The sequence below is a fragment of the Sceloporus occidentalis genome, unplaced genomic scaffold (assembly GCF_023333645.1).
Source record: "Sceloporus occidentalis isolate IW3139 unplaced genomic scaffold, rSceOcc1.0.p SCAF_2, whole genome shotgun sequence".
NCBI lineage: Eukaryota > Metazoa > Chordata > Lepidosauria > Squamata > Phrynosomatidae > Sceloporus > Sceloporus occidentalis.
The window spans coordinates 247,643,718-247,659,767 of record NW_028316982.1 but is presented as its reverse complement, the minus strand read 5'-3'; the positions used below and the strand labels follow the sequence as shown (position 1 = coordinate 247,659,767).

The 16,050-nt window shown below is 36.7% G+C and overlaps 1 protein-coding gene across 3 annotated transcripts in view; it reads right to left on the bottom strand.

Moving 5' to 3' along the window:
* The window catches only part of LOC149319939 (calcium uptake protein 2, mitochondrial-like), a 117,145-nt gene that overhangs the window by 2,318 nt on the left and 98,777 nt on the right, over positions 1-16,050 (bottom strand). For all 3 annotated transcript variants that reach the window (XM_089512620.1, XM_089512619.1, XM_089512621.1), the window contains 5 exons: positions 15,931-15,996; positions 12,076-12,173; positions 3,153-3,324; positions 2,808-2,916; positions 707-864 (listed from right to left, as the gene is read on the bottom strand). In XM_089512620.1, the coding sequence (XP_089368746.1) occupies positions 707-864; positions 2,808-2,916; positions 3,153-3,324; positions 12,076-12,173; positions 15,931-15,996 (603 nt within the window). The remainder of the gene's footprint in view (positions 1-706; positions 865-2,807; positions 2,917-3,152; positions 3,325-12,075; positions 12,174-15,930; positions 15,997-16,050) is intronic.

Here is a 16,050-nt window from a genome sequence, read left to right as displayed (position 1 = left end):
GGCAAACAGTGTTATGTCTAGTCAATTTCATTCTGGTCTCCCAATGACATTTCAATGAAAACAAGCTCCCATTCTTGCCTTCTTTGGATAACAGAGAGACATGTTAAGAGCTAATATTGGCATGTATAATGGTGTGGTCTTATGTTAGTAAGCCAAACAATTTGGTTTTGCTTTTATGATTGGATAGAAGAGTCATTTCTTCAGTTTTAGGAAGGAGTTGTTTCCACAAAATGGAGAAATGGTTCTGTCTTCCTCTGTGATGTTTTATCACCTTATGATGCTACTAATCCTAGGTTTTGGTCTATTGGCAGCACCATAGCATTTACACCCTTGGTTTCTGCTTGTGGCAGAGCAAACTGAAACTTAAATACAACATTAGTCCTTCTTCAGGTAGGTCCATTGAAATGAATGGGAATGTTAGACACTGCTAATTTAAATCCCTTTTGATCTACCCTAGGTTTAGTCCTGAATGATGCAGACTAATTTGATAGTGGAGTTTTATATTTTAAAACATCCTTACACAAACATAATGATATGGACGGATGTACAATGAAGATTAACTAACTTACACCTACAAAAAACAGAACAGTATAGAAATACCTATTTTCACAAATAAATAGGATTATATGGTAAGTTGTCTTTCTAATTGATTAGACATACAGTTAAACCTTTCTATTGAATATTTTAGGAAACAAAATTCTTTTACCCTTAAGCCTCGATGCATCCTGTTTTTCAGAACTCCAAGGAACTCTGCATGGCTGAGGCAATGGTCTCCATCTAAATCAAAGATCTTGAAGATGGTGTCCAAAATATTTTCTGAGAGTTCCAGTCCTGTAACCACTTTCACAGCTCTTTTGAATTCAGCTAGCAAAAGAACAATTTATTAAATACTAAGAATAAAAAAATAAAATAAAAATAAAACAACAACTGAGACTATGGGTCAATTTATGGTACTAAATAGTGGAAAAGTGCTCTATAAAGAAGAAATAAATTACAGTCAGCCCTTCTTATACACAGATTTTTTATACACGGATTCAAGCATACACGGTTTGAAAATGTTCCAAAAAAGTATAAATTTACCTTGATGTTCCATTTTTTATTAGGGACACCATTTTGCTATGTCATTATACTTAATGGGACTTGAGCATACACGGATTTTGTTATACACGGGGGATCTTGGAACCAAACCCCAGCGTATAACAAGGGTCCACTGTACTCCTCCTGAATATAAACACAGTCAATATGAATTGTGATAGCTAATAAATTATCAAAATATAAATCCATGAGGGCTACTGAAGTTACTGTATTGCAGACCATAAGCATTATATGAAGCCTTTGAAGAAGTTATGACTGCATTTTATAGAAGAAGAAAAAAGATTATTTGGTCAGAATATCTTCTTTTCAAGTGAATGTGTATTTGGATTACACTGACTTGTCTAACAAGTCTTAAAAATAGCTCTGCCTTTTCACGATGTATGACTTTTATTCTTTATGATTTTTTATGGTTGTTCTTTCTTGAGTATTCAAAATGATTTAAGAAATCTGCTTTTTTCTCACTTTCCCCCTCATTTAACCTTTGTCTTTCAGCCTCAGAGTTAATTTTCCAGCATAAATTTTGCAATACTAAAATATCATTTCATATTTTGTGAAAATACTGCAGTATACAGAATAGAAGGAAAAGAAGGAAAAGAAGGGCAAAGGTTACATTCAGCATATAATATTAACGTAGTAAGACAAATAAAATTCAGATGGAGTTTACGGTCAAGAACCAGCAGTCTAATTCAGCAGTCAACACCAATGTGGCTGACACCTTCTTTTCCTCCCCTCCTGCTGCAAACCTCAGAGTTCACAAAAGCCTATTCCTGAGTAGGTTTCAGGGTGCATGGGGAATTGTTGGAGGGAGGGGAAATGCCAGTTCTGTATGAAGCAGGGGGATCCTATGGAGGTACACTATTGGATCTTGGTGTACATGCACATAATCAGAAGGACAGGTATGGCTGAAGCAATGAGAAGAGTGGCCCAACATGGTATTGACAGAAGACAGTATTATTCTTGAGGATGGTTCTTAGTCTTTCAGTTCTAATGCCTTTCTTCTAATGGTTAACTGCAAGCAAATTCATCCCACATACATCTGGATAAGCAGAGGATATCTAAGGGCAATTTCACACACTGCAGGCACTGGCTGAAAACTGATGCATGTAATCACTGTAGCTTTTCACCACTTTTTCTAACATGTGAAAAACAAACTTGTAATCTGCAGGCAAGGAAACTGCACAGAGTTCTCCACTGGTGAGTATGTACACAATTTAAAAAGCAGTCAAACTACAGGCACATGCAAAGATTCTTAAATCACTTTTTTGCCATTTTTGGTGTAAAACGCAGTCTCAAGGAATGTAGTTTTAAAAGGAGTTTAGGTCCAATTTGTACAATAATTTCTTAATAGTAACTTTGTCATTCCTTAGTGTATGGTGGAATCAATTTATTACTTCTCATATTGAAGGCCTGAAGCAGGTAGCAGGTTGCTGTATGCCAGTTGTCAAAATCAGTAGCCAGGGTAGCGGAAATCAGTTGTGGTACATGCTTCCCCAGATAAGCAAGAACAAATACTGGGAACAAATAATTTTCTAACACCTGTACTGCTTGTCAAGAGATGCTGATCTGGTATATTAAGATTGATCAAAAAGGAACTGAGAGGCAGTGGTACAAAAACATTTTATACAATGGCTTTTCAATGTAAAGATTCCAATGCCATGTACACCATATTTTCTTCCTATGTAAATTTAGAACTATGAGGTTCATGAACTTACCTTGTTTAACAGGACGGCTGGCTACAGTAAACATTTTCAAGGCAATTGAAAAGTCTTCTAAGCGGTTTGTAAACTGGCAGAAAGTTTTAAATTCCTCCATACTGATACTCTAGAAGAAAAAACAAAACAGAGTTAGTTGTAATTTTAAAGCAAAAGACAAAAAAAAATTATAAGGGATTTGATGGATTATTATGAAGATGACAGACATGTATCCAATATGGTAAAGACTGCAAAAAACTCAATTCATACTGAAAATAATGGTTTTATTATACTTTAACACTGAGTAAAAATGATTTTCAAATGCACTTCAGAAAAGTAATTTAATTTTAGCTACTCTGTACAAACCTCTCCTCCTTGGATCCTCTCCTTCACATTTTGCCAGTAAACTTCATTGTTCTCTTCCTCAGTGAAATACAGCAACCACTCTACAAAATCCTCCTTTCTCATGCAGACTAGGCCTTTAGAAAACTGGATGAATTCCATTTCTTGCACCTCTGTTTGTAAATTCTGCATAAACCTAACAAATAAGAATGACAACATAACTCAAGATATCACCAAGAATACAAACTCTATTAGTGGGAGGATTTGTAGCCCGCTCACACATTGCATATATATGCTGACATCATGATATACACAAGTAGCATCACTGTGGTTCACTATTTTCACTCATAGAGGGAAAAAATGTAGTATACAAACTTTTGGCTCCCAGGTATGCAAAAAAGCGAAAAACAACTTCTGTAACCTAAGTGGCAGAGCACTAGAGATCATATAAGGGAAAGTAACAGATTGATTAGTTACTGGCTCATGTAAGATGAGTTGTACAGGACAGCAAGAGAAAAGATATGAGGTTATTAATTTTGGGGCTGAAATTCTATACATATTTACTCAGGAGTAAGTCTCACTGCATAGATACATTTAGGGTTCTACCTTTAACACTGTATTAATATTTGATATATGATAAAAGGTTTCTCAAGTTGTTTTTCAGTAGTTCTGCCACTAGAGTGCTCTAAACCCATGTATATTTATAGATGTAGAAGGTATGGGGTGAAAAAAAATATTCCTGTTTAAATCTCTGAGTATTCCTTGCCAAACAAAAGCCTATGAAATTCATGGGGTCACAATAAGTTGACAGGCAAGTTCAACACACGCACACATCTGTGTTACATGAATGAAAATGTGAAACATTAAAGTTATAAAACCTATGTGACCATCCAATTAGACCACTACACAGAGTCATTAGAAAAGCCAAGCTGCCCTAAAATAAAGACCAGGTTATGGAACGGTCTGCCGGATGAGATTCATCAAATTACCAACTTAGACAGCTTCAAAAAAGCTGTCAAGATGGATCTCTTCTGGCAGGCCTTTCCTGAATAAATTCCCTGGCCACAGAATGATTACTCCCTCACACCATGTATTTACTACCAGCCTGCCTATTTTATCTTTATTATAAATTGATTTTAAAACTCTTTTAATTGTAATATATTTAATACTTTTTAAGGGGGATATTGTAATTATATGTATTATATTGTATATGGATGTTTTAGTGTGAGCCGCTCTGATTGTCTTGTTACAGAAGAGCGGGATATAAATAAATGTTTTATTTATTATTATTAACATTATTTGGGAAAAGCTGTAAACAAACTGATAACAGCTGCATCTGCGCAACAGAAATAATCCACCACATTAACTGCCATGGTTCAATGCTATGGAATTCTGAGAATTGTAGTTGGCAGCAGCCTTAAAGTCCACATCAATAATTGGGCAGCAGAGGAGGCACACCAGTAACATGCTTCCCCACTATAACATAGAATATAGAGTTGGAAGAAGCCTCATGGGCCATCAAATCTAACCTGCTGCTCAATGCAGGATCTTCAGCAGGAGCATTCCCAGCAGGTACCTGTCCAGCTCTTTTTGAAAACATCCAGACAAGGAGACCCCACCACCTCTTTAGACAATTGGTTCCACTGCTGAGATTACTGGCAAGACGTTACTTCTAATGTTCAGTCAAAATCTACTCTCATGTACCTTCAAACCATTAGACCTGGCCCTATCCTCTGGGGCAGCAGAAAACAGACCTGCCCACTACTCTCAGTGACTGACTATTTCTAAATGCCTCAGAAAACTATAGTTCTCAGAATTCCATAGCACTGAACCATGGCAGTTAAAGTGGTGTCAAATTGGATTATTTCTGCAGTGCGGATGCAGCCTGATGAGTTTAAAAAAACAACAAGGTACATTTATATTTTGTCTTTCCTCCAAATGAACAAGATATAATACTTGGCTCTCCTTTCCAATTTATTCTAACAACAATCCTCTGAAGTAGGCTGAGAGAAACTGGTCCAAGGTCACCAAGTTGAATTTTAAGGCTCAGTAGGGATTAGAACTGGATCCCCCAAGCCCTAGTACCACTTCTGCACTATTCTGGCTCTCAGACAAAGCTAATTGTTATCTAAGGGCCTCATTCTAAAATTATTTTTCATTTTTTAAAATTTTTATACCCAATATTACAAATTCTTAGGAATGTCACAGAATGAATACCTTGTGAAATCAAAATACTATACCCATTTGAGAACGTTCATTTCATTTAAATTGTGGGCAGTGGTAGGGGTTGAAGACGGATAAATCATGTACTGTTTATTTTAGTTTTATCACTTTTCCAATTCCAGCAAATTGTTTTTAGAAGTTTGCTTAAACTAGGGGTGGGCAAAGTGTGGTCCATGGGCTGCATTCAGTCCTTGCAGCCCCAAAGTGTGGCCTGAAAACCCATGGACCCACCTAAGATTTTTTTTAAAATGGGCAGTTTTGCTTCCCCAGCCCCACAACATAACTTGAAAACTTGCTAGAACTCTCTCAAAATCAGCTGAAAATTAGTTGGAATCAAAATAGGAAATAGTGTTGCTAAAACACCAATATGCATTTCTTCAAATATAGAGATTTTTGTTTATAATTCTGCCAATATAATTTATTGTGGTGGTTGTGATTTATTGAGTATTTGTGATGCTTCTCTGCTAAAAATAGAGGTTTTATGGTGCTGTTTATGTATTTTATTATCACATTCTTTAATCATTGTATTCTGGTAAGGTTCCTTGTTAGACAGAAAGATGGGTTATCAAAATAAATTGGTAAATTTGATTACTTTACTTGCAGAGTGCTGCTCTGAAGCTACTCAAGAAATGAAGCACAAGAACAAGCTATTGCATAAAGACAATTTTCAAATCTGTTTGGATAGCATTAACAAGGAAGAAGGTAAAAATTTACACATAAATGCAGCATTTAAAAGTAAATTCAAATAATTCAGAAAAGGATATTAGTAACAATAGCTATGCCTTCCAAAATCTGATGAAAGGTTAAACAGTTCTAAAAACTGCAAATAGTAGGTAGAGTTCAACTGGCTACTTGATAGGGATCCAGCCTTTTCCACTATGAGAGGCAACCTCCCTCTATCCTGCAGCCTCCTATGCACTCTAAAAATCTGAGGGCTGGAAAATCCTTGGAAACAATGTTTTAGGGTGCATGGTAGGGCTGCTGGAGTGGTGTTGGAATTGTTAATTCTGGCAGAAGCAGTGAGATCCATCTTAAGACCTTGGTTAATATATTTTATCTCCATAAATTCTTGGTCAATCAGGTCCTGAATTCAAAAGCCAGCTGCTGGACTCTATATTAACAAGGAAGAATTGCCCTATAAAATCTGTGAGATTATGGTCTCATCTTCTATGCTGGAGCATAGTGAGGAAGAGTTGTATAACCAGACAATTCTTCCCAGTCTACAATGGCTTCGTTGAATTCAAAGCCTGAAAAACCAAGACTCTAGACTAGGGGTGGACAATCTGTGATCCTCCAGATCTTGAACAGCATCTCCCACCAGCTCTAACCAGTATGCCCAAATGGAGCTGCAGTTCAACATCTGGAGGAGTACAAGTTTTCTAGCTCTTCTCTAGATCAGGGCTGGGCAATGGTGGTTTTCCAGATGTTTTCATCTATAACATCCACCACAGTTAATAGTGATGGTTGATGGAGCTACAATCCAAAAACATCTGAAGGGAACAGCTGCCCACCTCTGGATGAAAACCCAAGATAGGAATGGGAGTTACCACTAAAACAATTGGGAAGAGACAGCCAAGAAACAATCACTCACTTTTAGTGCTGAAGTTCTGTCTGACCCCAAGTCTGCACTCATGATTTTGAAGCTGTTGTTATTGTCATTAACTGCTGCCAAGTCAACTCCGACTTACGGTGACCCCATGACTGGGAGACCTCTAAATCACCCTGTTATCAACTGCCTTGGCCAGGTCTCTGATGTCCTCTTTCTTGAGGGCTGGAATGTATAGTGAGTGTTTCCAATCTGTGGGCCATTGTTTTGGTTTCCATTCAGTCAGATTTTGAGTGCTTTTGCTACACCTCTCTTCACTATTAATGCCATCCTATTTCTTTTTAGTTACTTGAAGTTACTTGACTCAGTGGGTCTTTTCTCTCCAAAGGAGTTTGCATATGTAGCAAACAAATGTGAATTCAAAGACTATTTGCTTTCTTTTTCCACTCCACAAACTTCACTTTGCCTTTTCTATGCAATGGTTTGCTGTGATAGCAGATAAATATAACTTCAAACAAGTGCTCAAGTGTATTATAGTGATAAGATTGAAATTCTCCCTTAAAATAGCGAGCTCTATCAAGTGATTTGCCTGTTTTTGTGTGAAATTAGTTTCACCTTGAGCTTCTTGTCTTCAGTTGCAATTCATAGTGTAAATGTATATAGGAATTTTGCAAGCAAAAAAGACATGGTGGGAAATGCCAGATTTAATTGGCTCGTATTATGAGGTTTACCTACTATTAACTGCCCTACCTTTTGCCCCACATCTCCAATGGACACCAGCTACCACTGTGATTTACAGTGGCTTCTACAAGGTTGGCAAAACTTGTACACTAGCTTCAAGATGTGTTGCAAATAACAAATCAACCCGTAAACTGGAAGACTCAATGGTAGGCAAAGTTTTATTAGTATTTTTTTTTGGGGGGGGGGGAGAAAGAAGAATCTATTAACAACACATAAACACCATTAAAGCCTTATGAATGCCCCCCCCCCTCATTTTAAGGAATGTAAATTACACAGGTAACTATATCTAAAGCTTGTGTGACAGGTTTTAAAGCAGCCTAATCAAATGTAATCACTCCTGCTTTCTCTCGCTACTCCACTGATCAATGGAAAGCCTTTCTAACAAGAACTTGGAAAATGATAAAAGCATTCACCATCATCCCCCCCCCCCCCGCCTTGACAATGATCTATGTCTGTACAGCTCATCAGTCATCTCTTGTAAAAACATCATGGCACTTTGATCAAAAAGCCAACAATGGCTTCCCATGTGAGGTAAAAATGTTGTGAAAAGCCATCAGATAGAAATCACATTTTCCCTGAACAATAGAAAGCCAGAAATGATGTGCTTCAGTTACTTGCAAATAAAATAATGTGAAAAGTGATATCTTCAGCAAGCTTTTAAAAAGGAGGGAGACACTGATCCTTTCATTCACCTTTCTGTGCATTAAAACAAACTTTACTGCCATGTCACAATGCAGATGGAATGGGTATAAACGGGTAATGATAAGGAGACGCATTCCAAATGCATGAAAAGTAAATGCCACTGTTGAAAAATTACCTGTATTAAATCCTACACTTATCCCAACAGCTTTAAGAGCAAGATGTGGGAGTCAAATTTTGATTACATGCTTCTATCTGTGAGGTAGGCAAAGGTCTTTAACCTACATTTGCTGAATGTAGTAGGTACACAGTATTATCAGTGTTATGCCTCACTGGGTCAAAGCAGGATTTTATCTAATTACCTGAGACATTCCAGTTCACACTATAAATGCAAACAACCTTTTAAGGGTGCACTCTGGCCTTTCCTTTGTTAGGAAGCTCCACTGTATTTGGAGAAAGCAAGCAAAAGGAGTGTTAAACTTATGTTAGAATTCTTCTAAGAACTTCAAAGGCTTATTTCCCTAAAGGCTGTTTTGCACCTGAATCACTGGAAGGAAATAATTTCCACAGTGTTAGAAAAAAAAATTCTTTTTGGTTTGGCTAAATGCAGACAAACTGCAGGTTGTGCAGCTGATCCATGGTGGCAGGTGGGATCCCTAAGTACTGTAAGTATGGAGTAATACTTAGGATAAACCAAAACCATAAAATAATAAATAGGAATTTGTTTGAATTTTCCAGAACTTCAGTTTGAGGGCAAAGGGGTGTTGGTGGCAGAGTGAAAGATATTCATGGGAATGGTGGCACAGTCAGCTGGGAGGAGTCAACAAGGCAATTGCTTCCTGATAGAGGAAGAAGCCACATGAAAGACATCTCTAAAGTGAACTGGAAACACTGACACTGCCTTCTTGCTATAAAAAAGCTGCATTGTATTGGTTCCCATACTACAGAGGACTCTGTGTTCTATTTGCGCTTGATCTTGTGTTCTCATTGTGTTGGATCTAAAGTCATAGTGGACAGAAGGTGCCTTCACCCACCTAGGGTTAAAGTCTGCTCCCATCTAGGGTTATGTTCTACCCATAGTGCACCCTATTTAGAAGGATCCTATAATCTTCTGTGTGGTATTCACAGAAAGCTAGAGGAACTGCCATGTGGAGAAAGGAAAAGGAAAATAAGCATTATCTCATTGAACGTTCCATCTTGAGGATGCAAGTTCCAGGAAAAGAGATTCTACCTCAACATTAGGAAGAACTTCCTGACAGTAAGGGCTGTCCGACAGTGGAACACACTCCCTCGGAGTGTACTGGAATCTCCCTCCTTGGAGGTCTTTAAACAGAAGCTGGATGGCCATCTGTAGGGGATGCTTTGATTTGGATTTCCTGCATGGCAGGGAGTTGGACTGGAAGGCCCTTGCGGTCTCTTCCAACTCTATTATTCTATGATTCTATGAATATAGTAGGAACATGACAGAAAATATTTTGTTCTTTGTTCTATTTAAAAGGTTACTTCATTTAATTTTTCATTCATGTGAATTTGTTTTATAGTTATTAGTGAACTTTTCCACTAATTTTCCACTAACTTTTTTAGCAGTCTTCTGTTATGTTTAACTTTGGTGTTTCCCATTCAAGTGCATATGGCATTTGCAAGCATTCTACTATTCAATTAGTTTACCAAAACTGTCAAATTTCAGATATTTTGGTCAAAGTGCTCCCAGGTGACAGAAAATTAAAACATCTAATTAATATATGTACTAAGTAGAAGTTCCCTGTTGTCGTTTTCATTGCTATTTCTCTTTTTTGACCTGCCCTTTGACCTTTCTGTGGGCTGTACACAGAGTCCTAGGTAATGCATGTAACACAAAGGAGGCCCAAATGCAAAGCAGTTGAAATTCTTCATTTTTCTCCATATGTTTGCATTTCAAAAATGAATAAAGACCATTAGTTTCCTTTTCTACTTATTTTCAGAATGAATGCATACCACTAATGGAAACTAGCTTCTAGCTGTGTTTAGTTTTTGTACCAATCTAGGTACAAAACTAAACAACTGTTAATATAAACAGGGAAGGGAAGGAGGAAGAAGAGAGAAGTTTAGATAGGTTGAGATAGAAAGAAGGAAATGGTTGGATTTTGCAGGCCTCAATGATTGGTCCAGCTGAACCAAGCCTTAGTAGATTGCTATCCAAAATCTTCATTCTACAGATATCACCACCATAAAGAGACTATTTCTTGCTGTGTGTTATTTTCTATATGATTTGCTTTTCCAAGTTATTCACCATCAAAATATGAAGGGAACATAGATCTCTGACTACTTTTGAGTCAGGAATTTGTGCTGTGAATCATTCTTACATTCTTCTGTATTCTGTCAATATACATTTAACATCTGAGCATACAGATAAATATTACCCAATTTGTTATTTTCAGTAAAACACTGATGCAGCAAAGAAAAAGACAGCAGCACAAGTTTAATTTTGCTTTGGTCAAGGCCCACCTGGAATACTGTGCCCAGTTCTGGACACCATAATTCAAAAAGGATCTTGACAAGCTCGAGCGTGTCCAGAGGATGGCGACTAAAATGGTGAAATGTTTACTAACCATGCCCTATTAGGAGCAACTTAAGGAACTGGATATGATTAGACTGGAGAAGAGAAGGTTAAGAGGTGATATGATAGTCTTTAACTATTTAAACAGGGATATTTGTTGAAAGGCCTACTGAGGATGGAACAAGCTTGTTTTCTGTTGCTCCAGAGACTAGGATACAAAGCAATGGAGTCAAAGTACATTAAAAGAGTTCCCCAATAAGAGTTGTTTGATAGTGGAACACACTCCCATGGAGAATGGTGGAGTCTCCTTCTTTGGAAGTTTTTAAACAGAGGCTGGATGGCCGTCTGCCAGGGATGCTTTGATTATGTATTCCTACATGGAAGAATGGGGTTGGACTGCATGGCCATTGAAGTCTCTTCCAACTCTATGATTCTATAATCTGTTTTTTGGGAATATTTTTTGTTGTTGTTGCTTAAGTATCTTCCTAGAAAGAATCTCTCCCCCCCCCCCCCCCCATGTAGTGACTGTATGATTTTTAAATCGGCTTTTTAGTAATGTTTAACAATAGTATAAAGGCCTTGTGAGTATCAAATTATGATAATTCAATGAAGGATTGACTAAAACCTATACAACCTTGGTAGAATCCAGTTGAACCATTAATGGCCTCTACTCAGAAGACCGAGGATAGAATGCAGTCTCTATGCACTCTCAAAATTTGTTCTACAAGGTTTAGAAACTCTCTGAAGCAAATATTGGGGGGGGGGGGGGGGGAGCACAGGCAGCTACGGTAAGAAAGAGAAATTCTATTTGTAAAATATTGTATTACATTACAGCTTAATATTTTAGTTAAAGTGCATAGCACTGTATGACAATTCTGCATTTCTCAGAGCAGTGCAGAACATGATTACATATGTGGGTAAATGTCAGATAAAAGGAAAAAGAGTAAGAATATTTATCAATAGCTAAGTATAAAAGGTCTTGCTGAACATTAAGAATGAGAAATTGGCCAGGTTCTTCTAGAAAGTACATTCCATGGTGGTAGTACCAGAGAGATGGCAATATCTGTGAACACACACAAACCAAATTTCACATTAATATACAATATTCAGCTGTGCCATCTGCCTGGATATTAGAATAGTAAAACTGTACTTTAAAAATATGTCAGGCTTTATTCACTTAGGTTTTATACATCCCATACACTTGAACACCACACAACAATCAGGATGACAGGTAGGTATTAAATAATAGCTTATAACTCTACCTGTGGAATTCACAATACTGAAGTTTTTCTTTTCCTCCTCTTCCAAAGAAGTGGACCAGTAACATGGTATTAATACCACAATCTTCCAATTCTGGCTCCTGAAAAACACATATAAGAGCCAGCCTTTTGTCAGAATCACTCCAGAATTCTGCATGCAGCTAACAATGAAGACTCCACAAGGAAAAAAATAATTTGCTTAAACAATGATATGAAAAACTGAACTTGACTAAGGATCAAACTAGCATTTGAGAACTGAAACAATGTATTTGTGATCTAAAAATGTGTTGACATGTATCTGGAAACATCTATGATATTTAGTACTTATTGTATGATATTCCATATTCTTCTCCAATGACATATTAGAGCATAAGCTTTCTTGGGCTATAGTCCTTTTCATCAGATACAACCAAATGGAGGGGAAATTTATCATGACGAAATTACTCATGTAAGATAAAATCCTTATAAGTAAATACAAACAGCAGGATATTCTTTTTAAGGGAACCAGGGTTGCATTTTATCAAATTCAGCACTACTCTGAGCAGCCCATGGGCTGGTGCCAACCTGTGAGCCAGTGGCTGTGATTCGTGGAAAGTTTCCAAGAGAGAAAGAAAGAGCGGGAACCAATGGGCAGAAAGATGGTGCCCATTCCCTGGCACATAGGGGGTGCATTTGCTATCTGCCATATCAGATAGCTTAAGAAACACTGCCATAGTTCATGGAAGGTCATGCTATAAAATGCTCTAGTCTTTATATTGTTTAAAAATAATATTATTTTTTAAAGTAGAAACATATACATATATACATATATACATATATATACATTAATAAAGACATAAACGTAAGCAAAAAACAGCAACAGCAACAAAGCAAAACAACAAAAATATATAGCTTAATAACATTTCCTACCTCTTACCCCCCATTAAAAAAGACTTCCCTCTTTTCTCTGTCACTTAACCATCTGCTCTAATTTCTCCTCCCTTCATTATCTTGCCATTTATTCTTCACTGAATATCTATTGTATTCCAACATGTCCTTCCTAAATCTGAATAACAAAACAAACCTTTAACTTTACTATCTAAATATTTACTCTCTAAACATTAAATCTCATAGCAGTGTTATCCCCTTTGGTACATGTATTTGCTTTGGTACATTTTAATTTTTTTAGTCTTTAAAGTGTCAAAGGACTCTGTTTTTGTGGCAATGGTCAGGAATTATTTATAATTATATAATTAAAATAATTAATTGATAATTAATAATTGAAAAGTTGGTGTGAACTTTGGTTAAGACCTTATAGACAAATTTAGTTATGATCCAATGAACCAAAGTGGAATGAATGCCTGGCTGTCTTCTCATGGAAGAGTGTACTTCCATGTCATGTTGAGAGAGATGACCAACACACACTAATTATGATAGTGGCTACATTTTTAACAAGTAGGTTGGAACATCAATTACTTTTTGCTGCTGAAGAATTTGAATCTAATTTGAAGTTATTCCTAGGCTTGATGTGGGTGATAGCAATTTCATTAGCTATTGTTACCTCCCCCCCACCATCACCCTTCTGCTGTCCGCACTGGAGTTTTTCTTTCTGGTGGACAGCAGCAGCAGTTAGTAGTGTGAAGCATAATGGATAACAAAGAACAAGAGGGAGGGAATAATAGTAGCAGGAAGCTATCAGCATGCTGCCTTGTGTAACACAGCATGTACATATAGGAAAAAACAGCTTGTCACAGATTAGAGAGTGTAAGTAGATTCACAGATGATGAGTGCTCTAGATTTTTATTTTAAAAAAACAAGAAGAAATAAATCTTGAGTATGTATATTTACTTTGAAACAAGTCCTACTGCTTGAATGCAGCATAGTTTTAAATAGCACTCCTAGAAGCTCTGGATTCTAGCAATTAAGACATTATGATATGCTAGAAAAAGTACATGAAAGAAATCCTGATATTCAAGAATATGTATCGAAACAGTAACTATGCAATGCTAGGTGCAAATCGATATAATGTAAAACATGACTACTTATTTAAGCTTACATGAACCTAACTCTGCATGGTATTAGGCTTTGTTTCTTTTTCACTATAAGCCACCAAACAATTCTGTATTGTATGTCACAGTTTATTTTTTTCTATCAGAAAAGATAGACCTATATAATACAAAGCATGTATTTCAGGTAACCCAGTTATTTTACTCCTTCAGAAGGCTAAAACCACCATGAGTGGAAGATTTCTATGTATTTCTTTCACCACTTAAGACTAAGTGATATTTCACAGCCATGGCACAAATAGTCTTTCCCTTCTCGTCATCATTGCCTATGCTGGTGTTCTTACAGTAGTATAGTGTACCAACAGCACTCCAGGTTCTGATTGTGTTTATGCTGCAGTAAGGCATTGAACTTAATTTAATGTAAAGTTAAATATATTTTAAAATATCGATTTATCACATGAATATGACTAAGTTATGTACAAATGATACCAAATGTACAAATGATACCAAATAAAATCATAATATTCCACTTAAAATGAAAATAGCAAGGGGGAAAGAACAGCGAAGAAAAAAAAATACTATTCTGAGAAAACTTGTTGGAACAAGTAAATGCAATGGGACCTATTTTTAAATATATAGGCATAGGATTATGCTGTTAGTGATTTGAGATTATATGGTGAAAGTACATTTCAAAAATACAAACACTTTGTAACTTAAAAAATATTTAAAATAAAAGACACTCCTAGGAGTCCAGTTTTATCTATGTGGTATACAGTACATGTGAATTTCAGGAATGCAGATAAGGGGTGGAATAAACATTTTGACACTATAGTTTGAGCCAGCATCTTAAATATTTCTTAGAATGTATCTGATGGATCAATTTTAATTTGGAAAGTATGAAAGAAACCTTAGTGTATTGCAGTGTACCCATCAAAGAAATAACCCTTAAGCTGGCCTAGTAGAATCATAGAATCAAAGATGTTTATCACACTATACTCTTAAAGTGCTACTATTCCACTTTGACTCCTCTAGCTGCCTCCTGTTGCATTCTGGGATTTGCAGTTTTAAGGAGGGGTATTTAGAATTCTCAGGCAGAGAAGTTCTCTGCCTGAGAATTCTAAATACCCCTCCTTAAAACTGCCAATCCCAGAATGCAACAGGAGGCAGCTAGAGCAGTCAAAGTGGAATAGTAGCACTATAAGAGTATAGTGTGATAAACACCATAGAGTTGGGAGAGACCACAAGGGCCATCCAGTCCAACCCCCTGCCATGAAAGCATCCCTGACAGATGGCCATCCAGCCTCTGTTTAAAGACCTCTAAGCAAAGAGACTCCACTACACTCCAAGGGAGTTTGTTCAAATTCTTATGAATACTAAAGTAATAAGATTACATATTAGATAAATAAATTTAGTGTGGCTCTCTTGAAAACCAGGACATGAACAAAAATCATTTAGAATTATTTATGGAATGAAAATGCAAAAGCAAGGTCTAAAGATTAGCCACTGTCATTTGATTAAGCAGCAGAGATGATATAAACACTATAAACTATGCTGTTGTTGTTGTGTGCCTTCAAATCATTCCTGACTTGTGGTGACCCTGAAGTGAACCTATCATGGGGTTTTCCTGGCAAGGTTTGTTCAGATGGGTTTGTCATTGCCTTTGTCTGAGACTGAGTGCAACTTGTCCAAAGTCACCTAGTGATGTCCATGCCTGAGTGGTGATTTGAACTCTAGTCTACAGAGTCATAGTCCAATGCGCAAACCACTACACACTTGCTCATGCAAGCTATGCAAGAAGTAATGTATGAAAGAAAATAAAACATTATTGCCTCTGCTTCTTAGAAGAAAATCACTGGGCTTTCCAGAGACTTACCAAAGTTTGTGCTTCCTCTCCTGAAACCCCTTTAAATTCATCTTGTTTTCCAATAATATTCTGAAGCTGAAACAAAAATTAGTCATTTTTTTCAATCATTAAACTGTCATCTTGTTTTTC